General features: G+C 42.8%; 1 protein-coding gene across 2 annotated transcripts in view; it reads right to left on the reverse strand.

Moving 5' to 3' along the window:
* The window catches only part of med13a (mediator complex subunit 13a), a 70635-nt gene that overhangs the window by 36850 nt on the left and 13445 nt on the right, over positions 1 to 20340 (reverse strand). For both annotated transcript variants that reach the window (XM_054625444.1, XM_054625443.1), the window contains exon 3: positions 15428 to 15596. In XM_054625444.1, coding sequence (XP_054481419.1) covers positions 15428 to 15596 — 169 coding nt within the window. The remainder of the gene's footprint in view (positions 1 to 15427; positions 15597 to 20340) is intronic.

Genomic DNA, 20340 nt, shown 5'->3' on the forward strand with positions numbered 1-20340 from the left:
CTCGTCCCGATTACACTAGCAATGGAGCATTCCTGTCCTATCGTAACTACAGTGTAAGTCAGGGCGGACAAATCCACAGTCCTCGTCCTGTAAAACTAGTCAGAAAACAGCCTTCCATTCTGCGGTTTGGGAGAAGCCAATATGAGGCTTCTGAATTAAACTAATCAACTGGGTTTCTTCCAAAGTTATGGTCTTTTTAGTGCTGACTTCCCTCTTTGGGTTTCCACACAGTGTTTCCTTGCTAAGCTGCACATAAAGGGGGTACAGAGAGGAAGCTTGACACTAAAATGACCAACTTTGGAAGATGTCCACTTAATTTGTCAATTTGGATGACATTAGCACTGCATGAGGAAGCACAGCCGCCTCATTCATTTGAATGAGGCCACTGTTGATTCAGAGTCAAATAATGCAGGGTCGCCCAGCAGAACTGTTTGGACCTCATTTGACTTTCGCCAGACCACAATGTGAAATCCTGGACAATCAAAAATCATTTGAGCACACATTCCTGGTAGATATCTTCATAATATGAACAGCGTATTTCTACTGCATACTGCGCTATCGGCAGGATGAAAGAAAAAAGTATTGCTGCCGTGATGATTTTCCAAAGTTGCAAAATTCTGTCTAATAATTTTATAAACTGCTTTACAGTGTTTTGGCATCTTTCAGCTTGAGTTACACCCCCCAAATAACTCACACCTTCTCTTAATGCAGGGTTGTTTTTTGGTTTGAGCGCCCTTTAATTCGGGACTTCTGAAGCCTGAGATTAACATTTTTGCACAAAACAAGAACCACATCTCCTTCCTAAGTCAACATTAGAGTTGAGCAAGGAAAGCCAATTTACAGTACAATCCAATCCTCCAAATTCAATATATTTGTGCCACAAGAGTGTATCCAGTAATTATATTTTTATTGAAACTGAAGTAAAATTTAGACTAGACAATCAAGAATTATCTACAGACGACAAACATCAGCACATTGTATTAATGGACCGATACAGTAAAAAGACTTAGGCTTCAGTCTTAAATCTTACAATAGTGTTAGAATCACGGTGAAACTAATATTAATTTCAGTTTCAAAAGGAAGACAGTTTAAGTGCAAATATCATATCTTAGTTGAACATGCAAGTCTGATGTGTGACGGATATAGTCAGTCTTTATGCTTCCCAAAGCAAAATACTAATAATGTTTAATGAAAGAAAAAGTGTGTGTTTGTGGTGTGCGTTTTAAATAGAAACAGTTAACACGGCGAAGCAAAGACGCCTTTGTTTGGGAGGTGTGTCACGACTGCTCCAGGTGCTGAAGTAGTAAATGACACCAGGCTCCTGCGGTGTGCGTTTGGGTTTGTGTGAGTGTTGGAGAAACACCGTCAAGTCCTGGGGCAGGGCTCGTCACCCAACCAGCTTGAGCATGTGTGAGTAACAGCAAGTAGAAAAGTAAAGATGGAAAGTAGAACTGGAGAACTGTAGCCAGGCTTGGGTCTTCCTCATTAGCAGAGCATGGAGCAGAATACTAGGAGCAGTGGGAAGCTTGGAATGAGACGGACTGATGAGGAGTGCTGGGGTTATTTAAGGCTCACTTCAGAGTAATAAACCATTTTTGAGGGAGACGCATGGGCTGGTTATCCTGTCAAGCAATGTCTGCGTTGCAATTACAAAAATGTATAAGCTGACCAACAGGCCATTCTGCTAACGTCGTGGTGTATTTATGTACAGGGAGGATAAGAGGAGAACTAGCCTCCAGAGCGACAAGGGGAGGAGAGGAGAGGAGAAGCAAGTGGCACATGGACTACAACAGAAGGAGCCAAAATGTGTTGCTGTTGTTCTGCAGACATCAACAGATCTGCAGTCTACCGTTCTCCTCTCGCACGCAGAGCAAAGCTGACACTACACATTCACACACACATCTGCGTTTGCAGGTCACTTGGAAGCTTGAGGTGGAGGGCTGCCATCTGTGGCTCGGCAGGCAGTAGTACAACCCGTCTCTCTCACACAAACACACACACACACACACACATGCGCGCGCACACACGCACACACACAATATGCATTCAAAGAACAGAGTTAAGAATTGATTTAAAATCTGGTACAATACTGTTGGTGTCAGCTGATTGGTTAAGAAGATTAACAGACGTGCAAGCTGTTGACATTACATGATAAATGATCACATTACTCTCGTGATCTGAGGACGACATGTTCTATACAAACATATCACTTTACATGTCTAAATGTCACTTCATGGTTCTGAAATCTGTTTGTCTACTTGTATAAAACATCAAATTTTTGTATTATACAACCGTAATATTTCAGGTCACATGGAACTCTGGCGATAATCCTTGATGCCAGTCTCATTAGAAGCTGTGATTTTTATTCACTATTGACCAACTGAACAGCTGGACACTTAAACCACTAAGTTGCAGAGTGATCGCCGACAGAGCAGAGGTGGTTCAAAAGTCAACAGGTGCTTGGTTAGCACTTGGCCGGGGAAGCACCGTAACGTCAACAAAAACAGTGGCACATGACACGTTTCCTCACCGCCAACACACCAACGCACAAAGGCTGCAGGATTTAGGGAGGCTTGTGCTGTGACAAAACGGCAGCGCGAGCCAATCGGATGAGTCAGTGTGTCCGTGGACAAGAGTGTCCACTGCCCTGTCAACACGCGGGACAACGTGCACCATTGTGCAAAACTCATGCACAATAAACAGCTGGTAGACATTATGGGAAAGTTAGTGTGTGTGTGTGTGTGTGTGTGTGTGTGTGTGTGTGTGTGTGTGTGTGTGTGTGTGTGTGTGTGTGTGTGTGTGTGTTAGCTGAGATCAAGTGAGCAGTGTGTGCACATGAGGTATAATCGTATTATTTCTCTCCTGTAAATGACAGTTTTCACTACCTATTGATTATCATTTCTAACTTTAATACAGGCATCATCAAAAACTAAGTGTTGGTGTGTCCTTTCATTTCCTTAGATTTCTTGGCATTTGGCTTACAAAAACTGTCCTGACACCAATCAACAAACTAATCCACAATATTTTTGTCTCATTTTCAGTGATCAAACAATCTTCGGGTCGGGGCAAATTTAACATGGCAAAGAGAAGTAGCCCAGGTATATGCCGCAGCCGGTAGTTACCCTGAATTCCACTATATTTTTGTCTTAATTCATTGTCTTTCTTTTGATTAATTAGCAGGGAGCTGACCTTGAGAAGATCAAGGTCCGACTGCCGTTGGAGACGAGGGATGAGAGCTGAGATAGAAGCTAAGCAAACCCAGCTAGGAGTTAAGGCTATGCCACCACCCACTCTGCTCCTGGCTAAAGTCCGGTCGCAGCACAATCCGGGCTCATCCAGCAACGGGAGGTCGGTGACTGTTGTCACAGACGCCATTGTGGCATCTCGGATCAAGCTGTACCTGACAGGCAGGACAGGGCGCAGGACTTAGATGAAAATATGGACACCAGACAGACAGAGCACTAAATATGAAGCTAGAGCGAGCAGCCAGTCTTGGCAAGGCGCAGTGACATTCTGAACCATTCCTTATAATGAACATAGCTATCCCTGTGACGTTCCCAGACTGCCTTAACTCCAAATGAAATCATAATGAAATTATTATATATTAATTTAGAAACTATGCCTTCCTATGCCTAAGGGTCCATAGAAACCCCTTGGGGACCCCTCAGGGGCCCTTCTCCATGACACATTGTCTGTTAAAGTGTGTCGATCCGGCCTCAAGACTCAGGTTTCTCAGGGATTTTAGAATGTCATCTCCCCTGCAGCAAGATACTGCTTACATTTAAAAAGAAAAAAGAAGAAAAAAAGAAGGCCAAAACCCAAGGCTAGTGTTGAGTACCACAGAAAACTATGCATGTGTGTGATTAAAATACAACCTGTCAGCAGCATGCTGTGCATGAGCTAATGGACGGATGCAGAAATCTCTCTTTAAACAACTCAATATTTCTCATCTTGTTGGGTTGCTCTATTATAAGAGGAAATAAATGCATCATTTTAATCATGGAGAGTACCCAGAAAACAACTAGACACTTGTCAGAACGCTGTTCAATAATGAGATGTGTGGCATCCCATGTTGTTATTGCTGTCTCTCAGTCATGTTGAGAGAGAATATAAAAGGAGCCTGAAAAAAAAAAAAAAAAGCCACAAGATATTTTAATCATCTTTTCTCTCTCTGTCTCCACCTTTCCTCCCACTCCCCTCTCCTCTGCTCTTCCATCTATTAACTGGCAAATAGACCGGGCTACTCTCTGATCTGCTCTCCTTTCCCTCTCCTCGCCGTCACTGTGATTGTCCGCTGAGGGCACTCCCTGCTCCACCTCGGTGATGCAAATGGCCGGTGGCCTTTGGCTTGGTAAGGAGACAATAAGATAATCCACTGAGGATTTGGAGCGTGGCCCACATACAAAGGAGGGCAGGTGGGCACATTTGCCTTCAGCTGGCATGCCATGGAAATGAGGTGCCAAAGGCCAGCGGAGCTCTGTGCGGCGGCACTGAGCGAGGGAGGGAGCAGCGTGGGACTGACAGCCTCCATCAGTGTCACATGGACGGTCTGCTGTGTAGCACACAAACAAACGACCGGCCATTTAATCGTCCCAAAGTGTTCAAATTACATTTATTTACAAAAAGGTATGTAAACATTACTGCTTTTATTTTGGCAGTACCCAAAATGTATCCATTGGTTTATTCACTGTACCTGTACGAGTTGACTGCATGTTTCCTTAAACATCTGTAATTTGCACTGGACAATATATTCTGCTTGTTGGCCACAAATCTGAAACTCTCAAGGGATACAACTGAGGGTTATTTTTATCATTCCTTAAAGTGCAGGTAAAGCAAAAATAAATATGTGTTCAGAGTTTGTAACAACACAGAAAATGTATTATTAACCAATCAGTCATATTTGAATGATTCAAATTTCATCAATTATATAAAACTCAAAATCTTGAAATGAGCTTTATTCTCTGCTGTGAAATTATGGGTGAGGGGGATTACATGTACAGTTACAGAGATAAAATAATTAAATCGTGTATATCTTCTAGACTTTCTGAATGTTATTGGACTGAATCGATTAAAATGGGATAGTGAAAGTCATTTAACGGGGGTTGTGATGCTCAAAACAATTTATCCACAGTTTAACAGCCACAACAGTAGCAACAGAGTAGACTACAGCATGAAAATAAGTTTAACTGGAACACGCATGCAGCAAGCTCACATACGACTCAGAATGACAGGCACAGAGAGAGGCCTGGGAAGCAGACAAACGGGCCGGTAAACCACTGCTAGCCAGCAAACTATAGGCTGTGGTTATTAAGTGTAACGAGTGACTGAGCAGCAGCTCCACTGATGCTATGTGCTCTAGTTTTGATATAGTGTTAGAGGAGGCTGTTATAATAAGGATGGCTACAGTCTGTCATTCAGCCATGAGTTTAAGGCCAGCCCAAAAGGTCCTGAACACCAAACTGGTAAATAACAGTTTCACTGTCTAACTCCACAAGTCAGTGCTATATAGTTGACAGTCTTTTCACATGTTTTCAGCAATTATTTTCTTGTCTCAAATTCCCACTTTGTCCGGACATTAATGTGTAAAATGGAAACAAATAAAATTTAAAAAAAATCATTTTTTTTGAAACATCAACAATTGATATTTAAATAATCAAAATCATTGTAAATTAATTTACTGTAGATTTCTCATTGAAACCAACTTTTTATTAAGCTTGTTGATTGGCTTTAACTACCTTATTGAGTTAAACATTTATTTTTGTAAGAAGTATTTCTCACCTAATGAAAGCAACGATGGACAACTGCAATGATGGAATGAAACAGGATTTGTTTATTTCTGAATAGAACAATGACTCTGTGAGCGACATCTCATTATCTTCCGCGAGTTATCTGTAAGGCCTGCCAGCAGATTCATTTGTGGCTTTTTGTGGCAGCAAATGGCAGTAAAAGCAGTTGCCCATCTAAAGCTACAGGGACAAGGCATCCCAATTCATTCATTTACTGTCTGAGCTGCTATAAATCCATGCACTCTCTTATTTTTGTATCACAGATCCCAATGTTCCTGCCAATTTTTGATGTATTAGTGTCATTTTCATTGAGTTTATTTCTCAAGTCCTGTACAGTTTGTTTAACCGTTCTAAAATATGTTCTGTTCTTATTTACCAAACACGTTTCTGTCCCATTTTGAGATATTTTTTTCATTGCCTTTTCTTTGTGTTTGCTTTGAAGCTGAAATGTTTTTATAAGCCTCTCTGACATTTTTAACTAATTAACATGTATCCTGACAGAATCACTTATCGGTATTGTGGCAATATTTTATCGCTGTGGTTTTAAGGAATCACATATAATGCACACATACACACACACTAACAAAGTATAGGCTCAGAGTTCTAGAGGCAATAGAAAACATGATTTAGGTGAATCAAAAGTCAAATGAAAGCCAAAGGACGGTGTGTGAAAGATATGAAGACAGAGAGGCGAGAAAAAAGAACAAGGCTGCAGAGCCGCAACATTCCACAGATGTTTGTTGGGCTTGGCCGGCGGCGCTCTAAGAACTGAGCTTCCGTTTAGCTGGTGTACACTTCCTCAGCACAACAACAACAGCAGCAGCAGCAAGTGTTCCCACTACTGGGAGGAGTCCCCCCCACCCCCCTCCATCTCTGGCCATTTTGCCTCGCTGGACACAGCAGTCACCTCTGGCCCGTCGTCCACATGGATATCTGTCATGTGCAGCAGCTTGTTGTAACAAGTAAACATGTTTTGACTGGTCACGCGCCGCTGCAGTGACAGGACGTGCTGGCAGGAACACTGTTTCTGGCACAACATTATCAAACAATGTTTCTGGAATTACAAAAAAACAATCAGCCATCGCATGTGAACAAGGATGAATTGTTTTGACTATGGACAGTGAGGTTAACGACTTGCCAAGAAACCATGGTTAGTAATCAAATGTTATTTCCTGGAAGGATCGGTGGAAATATGGAGTTTGTATTATTGTTTAAATGATTTAACAGACAGTAGTTAATTAATTTGCTACAATAAAACAAAACAACAAAACCTGTCTGTATGTAATCTGTATCAGCCAATAAGATTCATCGACTATCAGCTAAATCTGTCGTCAGCAAATAACATGACAGGGGCATCACTAAAAGTTATATTTGCTCTTCTTATTTTCTGCTGATCCAATACGTGTCTCAAAACCGGGATAAGATCTGAGGCGTGGTTTTTGTGATTCGTTGTACTTGTCAGCAGATTATTTCAACGCAGGGCAAATTTGACTTTCATATTAAAGCCACATTAGGAATTGACATGGGACAGGAAACATGCAGACTCATAAAAACGATAAACATATTTTTCATTAAATAATGAGATGGCGTGCAAGAGTGATAAGACAAATAAGCAAGGGGCGAGAGAAAAAAAAAGAACGAAGGTGGTAAACAGCATTGAATTAGAGGACACATTTCCAGGGTGATAATATCTTTCCTACTGTCTGGCCACCTTGGAAACAACAACACTGTCTGCTGCCAAAGTAACACACACACACACACACACACACACACACACACACACACACACACACACACACACAGGGCCCTGCGAGACGCACCAGCTCTGGCTTTAGCACGCGGTTCACACAGGAGACTAGGTGCTAGAGAAAACACTAAACCGAAACTCTTAAGGCCAGCACATTCACTTACGCACACTCTGAGCTCTATTACTTTGAATTGATTTCCCTCTGCCACAAACGGAGAAGGGGTGAGCCTCTTTATAAACGTCAGATTAAACTTGGAAGGGAGAGACAGAAATGGAAAGAGATAGAACAACGAGTGCATGAAAAGAGGAGTGATCCGATCCTCTGCAAGCCTATCATAGCCACACACAGATACAGCTGTATCCAGCTAAAGATAATACTGACATAACCCTGACAACAAGTCATGCTCCAGCTCAACTTTGCAGCATAGTGAAAAATTACTTTTATGGTACAGTAGTGTGTAGTAGAGATGGCATTTTAGGTTTGTTTTAAGCCATGTACACGTTGGGTCATCATGCCCTTAGAGATATGAAATGAGCAGTTGTAATAATAAAAGGTTCATTACCCAGAGCCATGGCCAATTAGTCAGCCTCATCCTGGATTAAAGCTGGGATCCTGCTGTTAACCCACAAAGGCGAGGCCTACTTTTGCCTCTTTTCTTTTAAATTAGCTGAAACGCTTTTTGAAAATCATGTTAAACCGTAGTTACTTTGCTTTAAAGACTGACCACCAGCTGTGACATAGAACTGTAACCAAATGATCTGACCATATTTGTGGGTTTTCCTAACTGTATCCCAGAGAAATGAGGAAAGGTTAACAGGGCGACATAATCCCTATGTTTTACTGAACAAATTAATTAAACTGCCAAATGTCACAATAACTACCAGAGGTGGTGACTCTGTGTAGGGACATTAGACTTCAATATTAACTTCTCATGGTGCATGCAAATATTTGGCAGTGGAAGTTTGCTTGTTGACACTTTGAAAACATCTGTTACACTACTCACACTCTCAAATGATGCTGAGCATAACACATAAACAAGTGTATAACAGAGGGTAACAACCACAGATTTAGATTCACAGTATTTATTTTGTTGATTTCCTGGTAAACATGTGTGCAATGAGTTCGACTCAGCTGAACTCACTTAGATATTACTTCAAATTCAACCCCCCAAAAAACTTTCAGAAAATGAAATCATCTTGGTCAACTTTTATAAGACTTAATATGAATCCTATGTCAAAATCAATCGAGTTTAGAGGATGCACTGTGAGTTGTTTTGGCTGATGGCTTGGCAGTTTTGTCTTAACAGTGAGAGGAAAACAGGATCTCTTACAGCCCCTGATCCCCGGCTCTAAATCAGGATTATGTATTCTGCAACCCTCAGGTGTGTTTTAAGGACTCTTTAGTTGCATTATTAGCCTATGCAGTGAATCTAAACAGCTTGGAGTAACTTCATTTCCAGGTTTCTCCGGAGTTTACCATACGCTGTGGGCGAGGATCCTGTAAATCTGTTAATACAATGCAGTCACCTTGTAGTCTACAGTGATGAGGTGAAAGGTCGCACACCACATGAGGGATTAGCCTTAAATGTGGCCATCTGTCTGAACCTCTGGATTACAGACAGTACCACAGCAATCATAGTTACTTAGAAAAGGACAGAGGGAAAGGGAGAGGGAGGGACGGCTGACGGATTAACTATGACGACTCCTTCGCTCGGCCCCATAGCCTCTGGTCACATAGGAGGATGGGAGGAATGCAGCGGCTGTGTGAAGCACGGGGGGGAAGAGAGGAGGCAGAGGAAATGTAAGGATGCAGGATTCCCCTCGTGAACAGAGAAATGTGTCCCTGCCGCTACCCTTGAATTCCACAATAAGGGTTTCTCAGAACTACGACACATAAAGAGACCATGACGCCTGTTCACTTCGGTAATGAGAGATAAATTCTTTGTTCTCTTGAGGCCTCTAGCTGGCACTATTAGGGGTAATTGGTAGGAAAATATTTTAGTTTTCTGATGTTCTCTTGTATATTCACACAACTTGAAAGGTTGTAAGCATTTTGTTCACTGTGCACAAAGTGTCATGAGATATGCCAGTGTTATAGAGTGCTGCAGGGCTGAAGTATTTTGTTGGCCAACCCCGGAAGTCAACATCTCACCGTTTTCCTCTACAAAAAAAAGGGATTTTCTATTGGATTTTGTAGCTACATGCATACAAAATGCATGATCAAAGACTGTAGGAATAGCCAACATCTGGAATAGGAGCGGGCTACTCATTTACTACCACACTCAGAGGAAAACTTGTTACCTGCAATTTCATCCGAATCCCAGTTGGTTAACTTTTGACCTGATCTGAATAAGCTGTTAAATGAGCTTTGTTAAATGAAAGATTGCATATACTAACATATTTAAATCATGTTCTTGCCATTTAATTCTTCAGCGACGTTTCCTAAAATGTCTTCTAGTCCCATTGGAGTCCTAGGTTCTGTCAGCACGGAACACACCAATCCTGGATGCCACGATGGAGCTGGGTGTCTTGGAACTCCCGTTGCTGGGCCAGCACAAATCCTACTTCATCCATTCAACTTTCCTGCGACCAGACATCAGCCAAGTTTAGGTGGTCGGGCTCTCTGAACAGAAGATGCCATGGACAGTGACTATCTCAATGTCCACTGCAGGTAATCCAATGACGACACTTCTCTCTCCAATGGTGTTGAGTTCATCACGGTCATAGCCGGTATGTGCTCCAGTAACAAAGGCAAAAAGGCAACATATTAAAACAAAAAATGTACAGGATTTCATGCGCCACTGTCAATCACCATGGCAAAAAAAAAAAAAGATTTTATATATATATATATATATATATATATTTTATTTTTTTATTTTTTATTTTTAAACCAAGCAAAAACATTTCAGTTTAGTTTTTCTAAAAAAGGATATAATCCTTACTTGGTTTCAATTAACGTACATGCTTTTACGCCGCTTGTTTTCAGTTTCAGTTTATGATAATATCCCTGCTTGGAAATGCAGTACCTTGTTCACCATGATAGAAAGACATAATCCGTCCTTGTCAACTGGGTGAAACCAATTTTGTATGAGAAATGATTACTTATTTCTGTCAGGTTATAACATAATGGATGAATACTTTTTGAACAAGTGCACTCAACATAAATAATATGGTTTGCCTTGAGGCGGACAGCTCCAAGGGGGCATGGGGTTAAAGTAAGTATATTGGCAGACTAATTGAAGGGTCTTTGTAAGGTCAGTGATGCAAAAGACTTTGTTTAAAATCGTAACACTAAAGTGAAGCAATGGGAAATGGGCTATTAATAACACATAATTGTGCAGCAATTAAGGAAATGACACATGCCAATGAAAAACACTGGTATTTTCCAACAATAGCCATATTTATCTTCTGGACAGGATCTCTCCAGCAACATGATATATCCAGAGCGCCGGGGTCACATGGTCCCACAGCCCAGACTCCCTGGAGTTCCTGCTGCAGAGACAGATGAAGTTTACGGGAGACCAGGACATGGGAGGGTTGGGGGGGTCCAGTGTTGGGGGCGGGGGGAAATGGGAGAGGTGCTGAATTGTCCGGTGTACCTACATCAGCATCATCAGTCTGCATGCACACCACATTTTAAATACGCAGTTTGGTCCGGCTGCTTTTCTTGTGTCTCACACCAATAATTCCAACAAAAAGCTTGTGTGCCAGCTCTACGGCTGCCCTCTGTGTGCACCAGCTCGCATGCTGATTGTTGACGAATATATTTGTGTGGCCATCTCCCTGTGTTTGTGTTGTGCTGGGAGCAGAGAGGGGATAAATTTAGCGCTTTAGCCCCAGACTGGAGGCAGTGGCCCTTTATCCTGCACTGTCCTACTTAGCAGAGTGCTGCTCTCTGCTTCCGCCTGCCACAGCGCACCAGGACTCACACAGTCACCTCCCAACATCGGGGCCAAAACAATAGAAGAAGAATGTGCTCAGCGACACAACACACAGCCCTGCAGGAAAACACAGACAGTCTCATGTGTTTATGCAGGCATATTTGTTATTGTGTAAGTATGCTTTGCATTCAATCATTATCATTCACTCTTGTAATATGAGCGGCCTCGTTTCGTAACAGCTTGATTTGTTGATGATGCTTTCAGTCTGACAACAACGACAAAATGCACAGCCGGTTACACATATTCAAGTACAGCTGAGTAGTAATCTAACGCTCTCCTGATTGCAGCGCAGCGGGACTACGCTCCATGTCTTTTAAAAAAGAGAGCATATCAAGCAGATAAAAAAGAAGCGATATCCCTTTTGTCCTGATCAAATTGAAACATCAAAGCAGGCTGGATTTAACATTGCTCTGAATTTTTTAAGAATGCAGCCAATTAGGAGCAAGTCAACGCCTTAGTCTGCCTTAAGCTGACCAATAGAGCGTGGGCATCCCGCTTCACCTTGGAAACACACGATCCCATGGTGCATTTCCCTGCTGCCATGACAACCAAAAGGAGCTCTGCCTTGCTCGTTCCCTGCCTCCCTCCCTCCTTCCCCTGCACTCTCTCCCGCTCTCTCCGTTTCCTGAAGCCAGTCTACCTAGCAGCACAAGGTTCAGACAGAAACAACCACGCTGCACAACTTGGAGCCGCCTGCACTCCAGACAAAGAGAATTACTGTCAGCTGGAATCAACACATACTGCTGAATTTGTAGTATACATTTAAAAACAAAGGCCTCAACCGATCAATGTGCATTCATTTAATATATATTACATATATTAAAAACTGTTCATTGGTTTCAATATTTATTTTTAACTAAACTAATCCTGACGTAATGCAACCTCAAAAATGTGAGTCTCTGAAAAAATATGAAAGATTACTTATAACTTCGATATGAAAAGGAGATAAGAACAACTGGAGGCACTAATAGAGTTTATTGATATCAAAGACTGTGATAATTCAGTTTGCTGCCTGCTGCTCACCACACACATCATGCTAAAAGGGAGAGCAGTGGGAGAGAGGGAGATGATGTAAGCATTTTAACACAGGCTGAGGTCTGGGGTTGAGGTTATGAACACTGTCAGCTGGCCACAGCCTCGACCAACTGGAGACTCTGGATGCTGCAGAGGAGTTGCCTGATGATCAGAAAGGTAGCCAGTGTTTCCCACAAGCACATGTGATTTGAGAAGACTCAGTGACGAGTGTGCAACATGGGTGCATTCATGAAGAACTGCAGACAGAACATTAAACTGCAGTTGTTTTGGTTATCGATTATTTTCACAATATATTAATCTGCTGATTGCTCTTATTTAATTTGTTGATAAAGTGGTTCAGAAAACTGGTATTATCGCTATCAAAATTACCTAGAGCCCAAGGTGATGTCATCAAATGTCTGTCCAAGCAACTGTCCAAAACCCAGAAATACTCAATCTACATGTTTTAGATAAGAAAATTGATAAATCAATCAAGACTCTCTCCTTAACCAACATGTGTGATGTTGCACATAAACAGAACTACTGTTAATGAGCACTTATTCTTGTTATGGCCATACAGGCAATGCTCTCAAGAAAACAATTGCATTATACAAATATCATTTATCAGAATTCCGAGGTCACATGTTCAATTTTCCTTGATCCTTCATCCATTTGTGATTGAGACAAAGAGGGAATACTAACTAGTGCCTGACCTTCTTCTCAAAGAAAGGTGAACAAGGTGCTTAGAGGAGACAGATGAGGTGATGGCAAACACTGTTAACTAATCCGTTTAATGGGTGTTTCTGTGTTAAGGGATGAAGGAAAAATGTATCCAAGAATGACAGGCGTGAAGCGATGCACAGCCAAGTAGAGTTTTCACTGGACAATAAGAGCGGGAATTTCCTGGAAATGTTCAATGGCATTCCCTGTGGAATCAGCAAGTCATTGAGACTGATGCAAGATCTGAGCACTGACATTAAAGTATCACTATGGAGTGCAGACTAAGTTCTCCATGGCAGCACTGGTGGGACAAACTTGAGCATCTTTATGTGGACAAAAGGCATAAAATGTAAATCAAATGCAAGCATAAGAGACGCACAGAAACAAAAAAACAGCATTACTTGAGTGATTTAATAATTACAAATGCCACCGCCCCACATCAATAACAGCACAGGAAATGTCTCACTGTCAGACCAGCTGGTCTGGGTGCAGTCGTAGCATATAAAAAAAACAAAAAACGAGGGGTCTTGTAAATTTCCGTCACAGTTCTGTGGTGCTTTGTTTGTCGAAAATCCCAGCGTGGCTGGAGCACAGTGGAACACACCAAAGGGAGAGGAAAAACATCCTTGACGACAACTAAGATTCAGGGTGGTTGCACCACTATTTATAACCTGCCCAGTCTGCTCTATGACAGCAGAGGGGGATGAAGGGAAAGAGGGAGGGAGCGGGAGAGGGAGAGAGAGAGGGAAAGCGCCAGACACACAGACAGAGAGTGGCCTGTGAATTCCGGAGCAGAGGAAAAGACCATTGTTTTGTTTTCTTTCCCTTGACTGGGGCCCTCTGTGATCAGTGTACTGGTTAAAGAGGCAATAGAGCTAAAAAACAAGCCATGAATATAGCTTAAAAGAGAAGTGGCTTGCTCTTCAGTACTATTTTGTCAAACGTTTCTCTATTATTCTGCCAGTTAAGTGGAAATCTATCACACTTGTCCTGACAGGTGGGAGTCATTGTGGACAAATGCAGGGCCTACAAAGAGTCTGCATTAACGCCGCCAACTCTGATCTGCCACCTCTCATCGGGTTGATGATAAAGACAAGCTGACAGCTGATAGCAGAGCTCTGGCCATTTCTATTCTGGACAGAGCAACTGGACCGCAAACAAACACACGTGTCCGTGCATACGCAAGATTATGTCGGTGAGGCCCCGGTGGTCACCTGACCGCGAAATCTGTCAACAACTCCAAAAGCAATAACACGAAACATGCACGCACATAATAAACCTGGCAGTATGGAAGTGCATTTACAACCATCTCTATGATTCTAGAGACTCTCTAACAATTTAGAAGCTGCTGTCTGCTTCCTCATCTAACACCACCCTGCAGGTGCTACGCATGCAAGCACAGAATCTGTCACACCTCACACTACAATTATTATTTTTTAAAACCAAATGGAAAAACTCCATTTGAGCCACCAAACAATAGCAGTGTGTTAAATGTGGAGACGGGGTGAGGTAGGGAGAGTGGGGGAGTTGGTGGAGGTTAAGAACTGCTACGGTCATTTTCTCCTCACTACCCGCTTCTCCATCTCTTATCAATAAACCCAGACACCAAGGGAGAAATCCAGCTCAGCAGATAGCACAGAGGAGGTGGAGGACGTCTCAGTTGTATACAGACACACTCAGAGCGAGCGGAAGGAGAGGAGACGGACAGTGCTGGCACAACAGCAGCTCATATCACAACTGTAATGTGCTGCACAATGCAGGGAAGTCCTGAGCTGATCCGCCGGTCAATCCAGACTTCCAAAGAAATGAAATAATTGTGTAGTGGAAATCTGATATTGTGACAGCCCTACTCCAGGTTAAGCATGCACTGGGAACTTAATGTTCCAGATGAAACATAAATGAGATCAAATCATAAGATACTTGAATCAAGATCAGAGGCACATTATATATGATCAGGAAATCCCTGGTACAATATATGCTGTTTAATATCTGCCTCTGTCCAGAGCATCCATATGAACACATATATTTGTATCAAGTGTGGCCAGTGGGAACAGAACCCCTAACCCTGGAAGTCTGGGTTCAATGGCCTCCACATAATAACTGTCAAGCCTGCGTAAGTTGGAGCGCTGGTCAGCCAGACCACGTCACAACCTGACAAGAAACATATTGTGCCATAAAGGATAAACAACGTGGAGCAGAACAAGTGGTGCCAAACGTACCTCTTGTTGATGGGTTTCTCATCCTTCTCATAGGGCTTGACGAACCACTTGCCGATGCGAACGAAGCTGCGATTCATGAGGCAGCGCTCCAGCAGGTTGTGGATGGCTTTGAACAGCAACGTGCGACACTCGTAGGAAAGCCCGTTCTCCCACAGCCCATCATCCTCGGCTGGAGAGGGAAAGAAGAAGAGAGAGAGAGAGAGAGACAGAAAAATGTGAGCGGAGAGGAAAACTAAGAGTTTTGGGGCCATTTTCACAAACCTGTAAGAACTCTCCAGGGCAAACCATGTAAATCTTGACTGCACAAAAACTCCATTTACTATTACAGCGAGAACGGCGCATGATGCTGCTGGCTGTGGTAGAGGCGTAGCGTAAAGCAGCCTCACACATCAGATGGCACAGTCACCAATATGGATATTCAACGTTTACAAGATGAAGTATGGAAGCACCAACTGTCGTACCAAACATATTGCCACATTACACTGTATCACAGATATCAAGCTTCAAAGTAATAAATGCTAATTTATTTAATAAGCTTTGCCTTTTTTTAGTTGAGGAAAATGTCACTTGAAAGTAAACAGCAAAAGTTACAAACTCTATTTTGAAAAAGGCACAAATTGCCTGAACTCAAACTCTCCACAAGTAGTATTTTCATGCACTGCTCCTGTGGATGACATCAACTCTGAGCACAGTTTTACAATGACAATGTCTCTCATTGAATTCATGAGCTGTTGCTGTGAGCGATGATTTTACCAATCAAACACACAGGTAACTCTGAATAGGAGCTTATGCTTTCAGCTGCAAAAACAATCACTGAGGGAGAGTTGTGATATGGTCACCCTCTGGCAATCCCATAAGCATGACAAGCCATTTTCAACGGCCTGCCGGTTAACTCTGGACACCTTGATACAGAAAGTGCACATTTCCTGGAATGCAAAACAGTAAGTCATATCTAAAGTGACATCTGGGAATGGTATTGCAGAAATATTGTACACAGGTGTTGAAAATGCAAACAGGGTGAAACCTGCTGCTGCCTGCTTTCAGGTTGTGGAGGTTTCAGGTGCTTTCTGCCCCTCCACACATTGAGTTTTGAAACCGGGTTTTAGGAGCGTAAGGTTTCATAGTTCAGTAGTGCCCTGGTTTTTTCCCGTACAGCGAGGAAAACCAAGATTTCATTTATTTTTGGTTTACTGTAAATATAGGAGCTCCCATTTGCAAATGGTGAAATGGTGCAATCGCACAAACAGCAATAGCTATGTGCAACTGATCTTGAACACTCAGGAACATTCTATATTGACTGTGCAAGCAATGCATAAAAACCTTTTTTTCCCACTAAACTGATTATAATAACATATCCGCGTAGTGCGTAACGGTGTGTCTCCCACTGACACTGTTGCGGTTTAAGTGAGTCGCTGCTTAAACACCATGGGGGAATGTTTGATGTAGCTACTTCCAGAAACAACGATGGTACCAGATTTTGGTTGGCCCGTGCTGATTCTAAATTTGTGCCCAGTGTGTTAGTCATTGTCCACTGATGCTATAATTTATAACACTGTGTGATTTGGGATGGTCGTCACTGGTTGTCCAAGACTGTGTAACAACGCAAAAGAGAGGCCGAACTAGCAGGGTTTACCAACAGACAGAAAGTGATACACTGCCAACACTCGGGCAGAACTTGCACTCCTGAGTTTCTGTTCCACACCTGCAAAGAGTTAGAGTGTAATTAGACTGTGTTAGGCTCAGAGGACTGTAATTATTTGGTTCATGTGGCGCACCGAACCGTGACCAGTCGCACACCGAACCTGTACCAAGCTGTTCAGGAAGAATAAATGTACCGTTACACCCATATCAGAGTTGCTTTCTGAATCACATTCTGCGCTCGCCTGAACACTGCTCTATAATCTCATTAACGGCCACTGCTCTCATCCTACAGCACTTAAGCTCCTTTCAGTCAAGTCTCCAGAAAACATCTTCCCAAGTGTGCCGTCTCTGTCTGAGCATCAACGAAATAAATACCGGGTGTGTGAGTGTGACCCACCCATCGTGTCGGCTTGGCAGGCACCGGGAGGCCCGAGCCAGCCCAGGAGCAAGTCAATCGAAACGTATTCAATTATTAAGTTAGTCCTTGGCTTGCTGCTGTAATGCCAAGGAAGATATAAAGGTATTTTAAATTTGGATGATTCCAAGGCTATCAAAAGAGGAAATTGCATTGATTTCCTTCCTTAAACAAAAGAGACATTGTGAACCCAGTGCCAGCCTGGCAGGTCTGAATATCTGGTTTGAGTAGATGCTGAGAGCTTTTATGTTTTCCTGAGTTTGAGCAAACAGCCGGTAATGTTGCATGGATGCAATAGTGAGTGTTCAGCTAGCCTTTAAAATATTACATCCAACTAAGGGGAAAACAACCTCAGGCTAGCTGCCAAGTAAAGAGGGCTGCATGCCCGATGATATTGAGAGCAACAAACTAATTCATCAGGTGCACGTGCACGCGCACGCACACACACACACACACACACACACACACACACACACACACACACACACACACACACACGGATAAGATCGGGAACACAGAAAAGCAGGGCAGAGGCAGGAAAAAGGAAGGAAAACTGCAATTTCCCATTAAAAATGTACAGCAACTGCAGAATAAAAGGAAATCAACAACAGTATGAAGGCATTTAACTCTAGTAAATTAGGATGTGATGAAGTATGCACAGGATCAGGACCGCTTTTACCCTCCCCAAGTTTGATTTGAGTGATTCGCCAGCTGGTCTAGCCGTCCTGAGAGCCGTGGCAGGCAAGAGGGCAAAAAGTCAACAAGAAAAGAAAGCAGGAGCACTGAGGCTCTGACAGCAGATTAAGAGAAGGGACGTGAAAATAAGAAAACTAAATAGGATTTAGGTCAAACTGCTGGCTGCAGAGACAGATCAGTGGGACTGATCACGTTTGAAAGACAAGAGAAAATGAGGAGAGCAGCAGGGCTCCAATCTCTTGCATGGGAGACATCAACCCTGTTTGCACTTTGCAATTAAACCTTCAGTCCTACTTCAGTACTCTGTGGATGATGGCTCTTTTGTAAAAATAGGAGAAATCTCCCTGCACCTTATTTTACATCAACTGCCACGGCGATCCCATCTGCTTTTTTCTGCCAAGACCACACCTGCCCCGCTCCACCTCCCCCTCCTCAGCCTCCTCTCTGTCACTTGTTCCTGCTCAGTATCTCCCTCAATCAGCTCTCAAACAGGCGTCTGGTTTACATCAAGTGTTCCTAACGACCTCAAGTTCATCATGCAACGCCTGCTGCAACACTCCTCTCCTCAGACAGACACGGAGACAAATAAAAATGTTGCGGACCAGGTCTATGTGAGTCTAATGGAAACAACGTGACACTCACTCATTGAGAATGGCAATGCAACTACTGAAAAACTATTTTCCCCAAACAAAACCAAACATCCTGGGCAGGTTACATCGCTGCTTCGGGACAGACACTTGGAGGACTTATTCTCAACATTACTCAAAAAACGGCAGCGTTGTATAACTGAATGGAAAACCATGTGAAGAACCGAAAGTTTAAAATATATTTAATCATCATAACATGCAGTTTTAAAGTGTTATCTATGGCTTTAAAGAACATTTAAGGTATTCAAGATTGTTGAAAAAAATATATAAAAAAATTATCGGTGACCCAAAATTCAAGCTTGGAGACGGATCTGAGTCCACATGTGATGGGAGGGTGGGACACGCTGTGCGGTGGTCAGAACACAGGGCGTAAGATGAGTGGCCTCATTTGGACAAAGATTTATGAGCTCAGATGATGGCTGGGACACTTTGACGTCGCTGCCTACCGTGCAGCAGGCCCTGATGAGCTGCCCTTTAGAAGAGCTCTTGAGCAGGTGCACAGCGGCTCTATTAAGAACACTCACATCTACCTCCAGCAAGGAAACCCCTTAAGACCCAAAAGTGCACAATCCCTTTTCCTATAACACCTTAATCCAATGCAGCATCAGGGCTCAGCCTATCCCTCACCAAGAAAAACACCTTAATATCACAAAATTGCACAAGGGTGTTTTTGGAATCCATATAAACTAAACAAGAAAGTTATGGTATTTAGTAAAAGCAAAAGGAAAAAATTACTTGAGTCCCCCCCTCCCAGTTGCTCGTCTGTGTATAAGCAATTAGTGTGGCAGTCGGTCATTAAACGGCAAGATTAATGCCTTGTGATCGACTGAGCTCAGGGGGATTCTACCAAGCCTGGACAGAAGGTTCTCTCCTTTTCCACTACTTCCACCTTATCTGCAAGGAAAGAGAGAGAGAGAACCACTGGTGCTCTATAAAAGCTCCATTACTAATTAATGAATATTTCTCGAGCAAGAGAGGGAAAAGAGAGACGGATAGCGAGAGAGGAGAGGGAGACTGCACCCATGGGCCAGAGCTGCACGCATGGTGGAGTCCCTGCGCTGTGCCGGGCAATGGAGATCTATCAGAGAGAACGGGTGAGGAAGACGGAGCAGGAGGAAGAGAGGAAAGCAGAGGGTGGTTCACAGGCAGGCGATTAGCCCTGGAAAATTGATCCCCAAGCACAAAAGCCATCGGCCTCCTCTGCTTTTTACTCCTTAGAGCTGCTCCGGGTTTATCTATTCATCGTTCTCTGCGTCGCACACTGAAGTTTAGAACCATCTTTGAAGTTGGAAAAAAGAGAAATCAGCACAAATCCTAAGCCAAGGTTAACCATGTGTATCACTGACTAACTATCTTTGATACACATCCATGGCCTCTCTGTGACCACAGCCACACCAACAAAACTTCACTAAAACTATTATTGATCAAATAGTATAGAAAATAACAATATGCCTTAGAGAAGAACTAAAGAGAAAAAACTACTTTCACGGTATTATCAGGATTTTTAAATGTCA

The sequence above is a fragment of the Anoplopoma fimbria genome, chromosome 24 (genome assembly GCF_027596085.1).
Source record: "Anoplopoma fimbria isolate UVic2021 breed Golden Eagle Sablefish chromosome 24, Afim_UVic_2022, whole genome shotgun sequence".
In the NCBI taxonomy this organism is placed as follows: Eukaryota; Metazoa; Chordata; class Actinopteri; order Perciformes; family Anoplopomatidae; genus Anoplopoma; species Anoplopoma fimbria.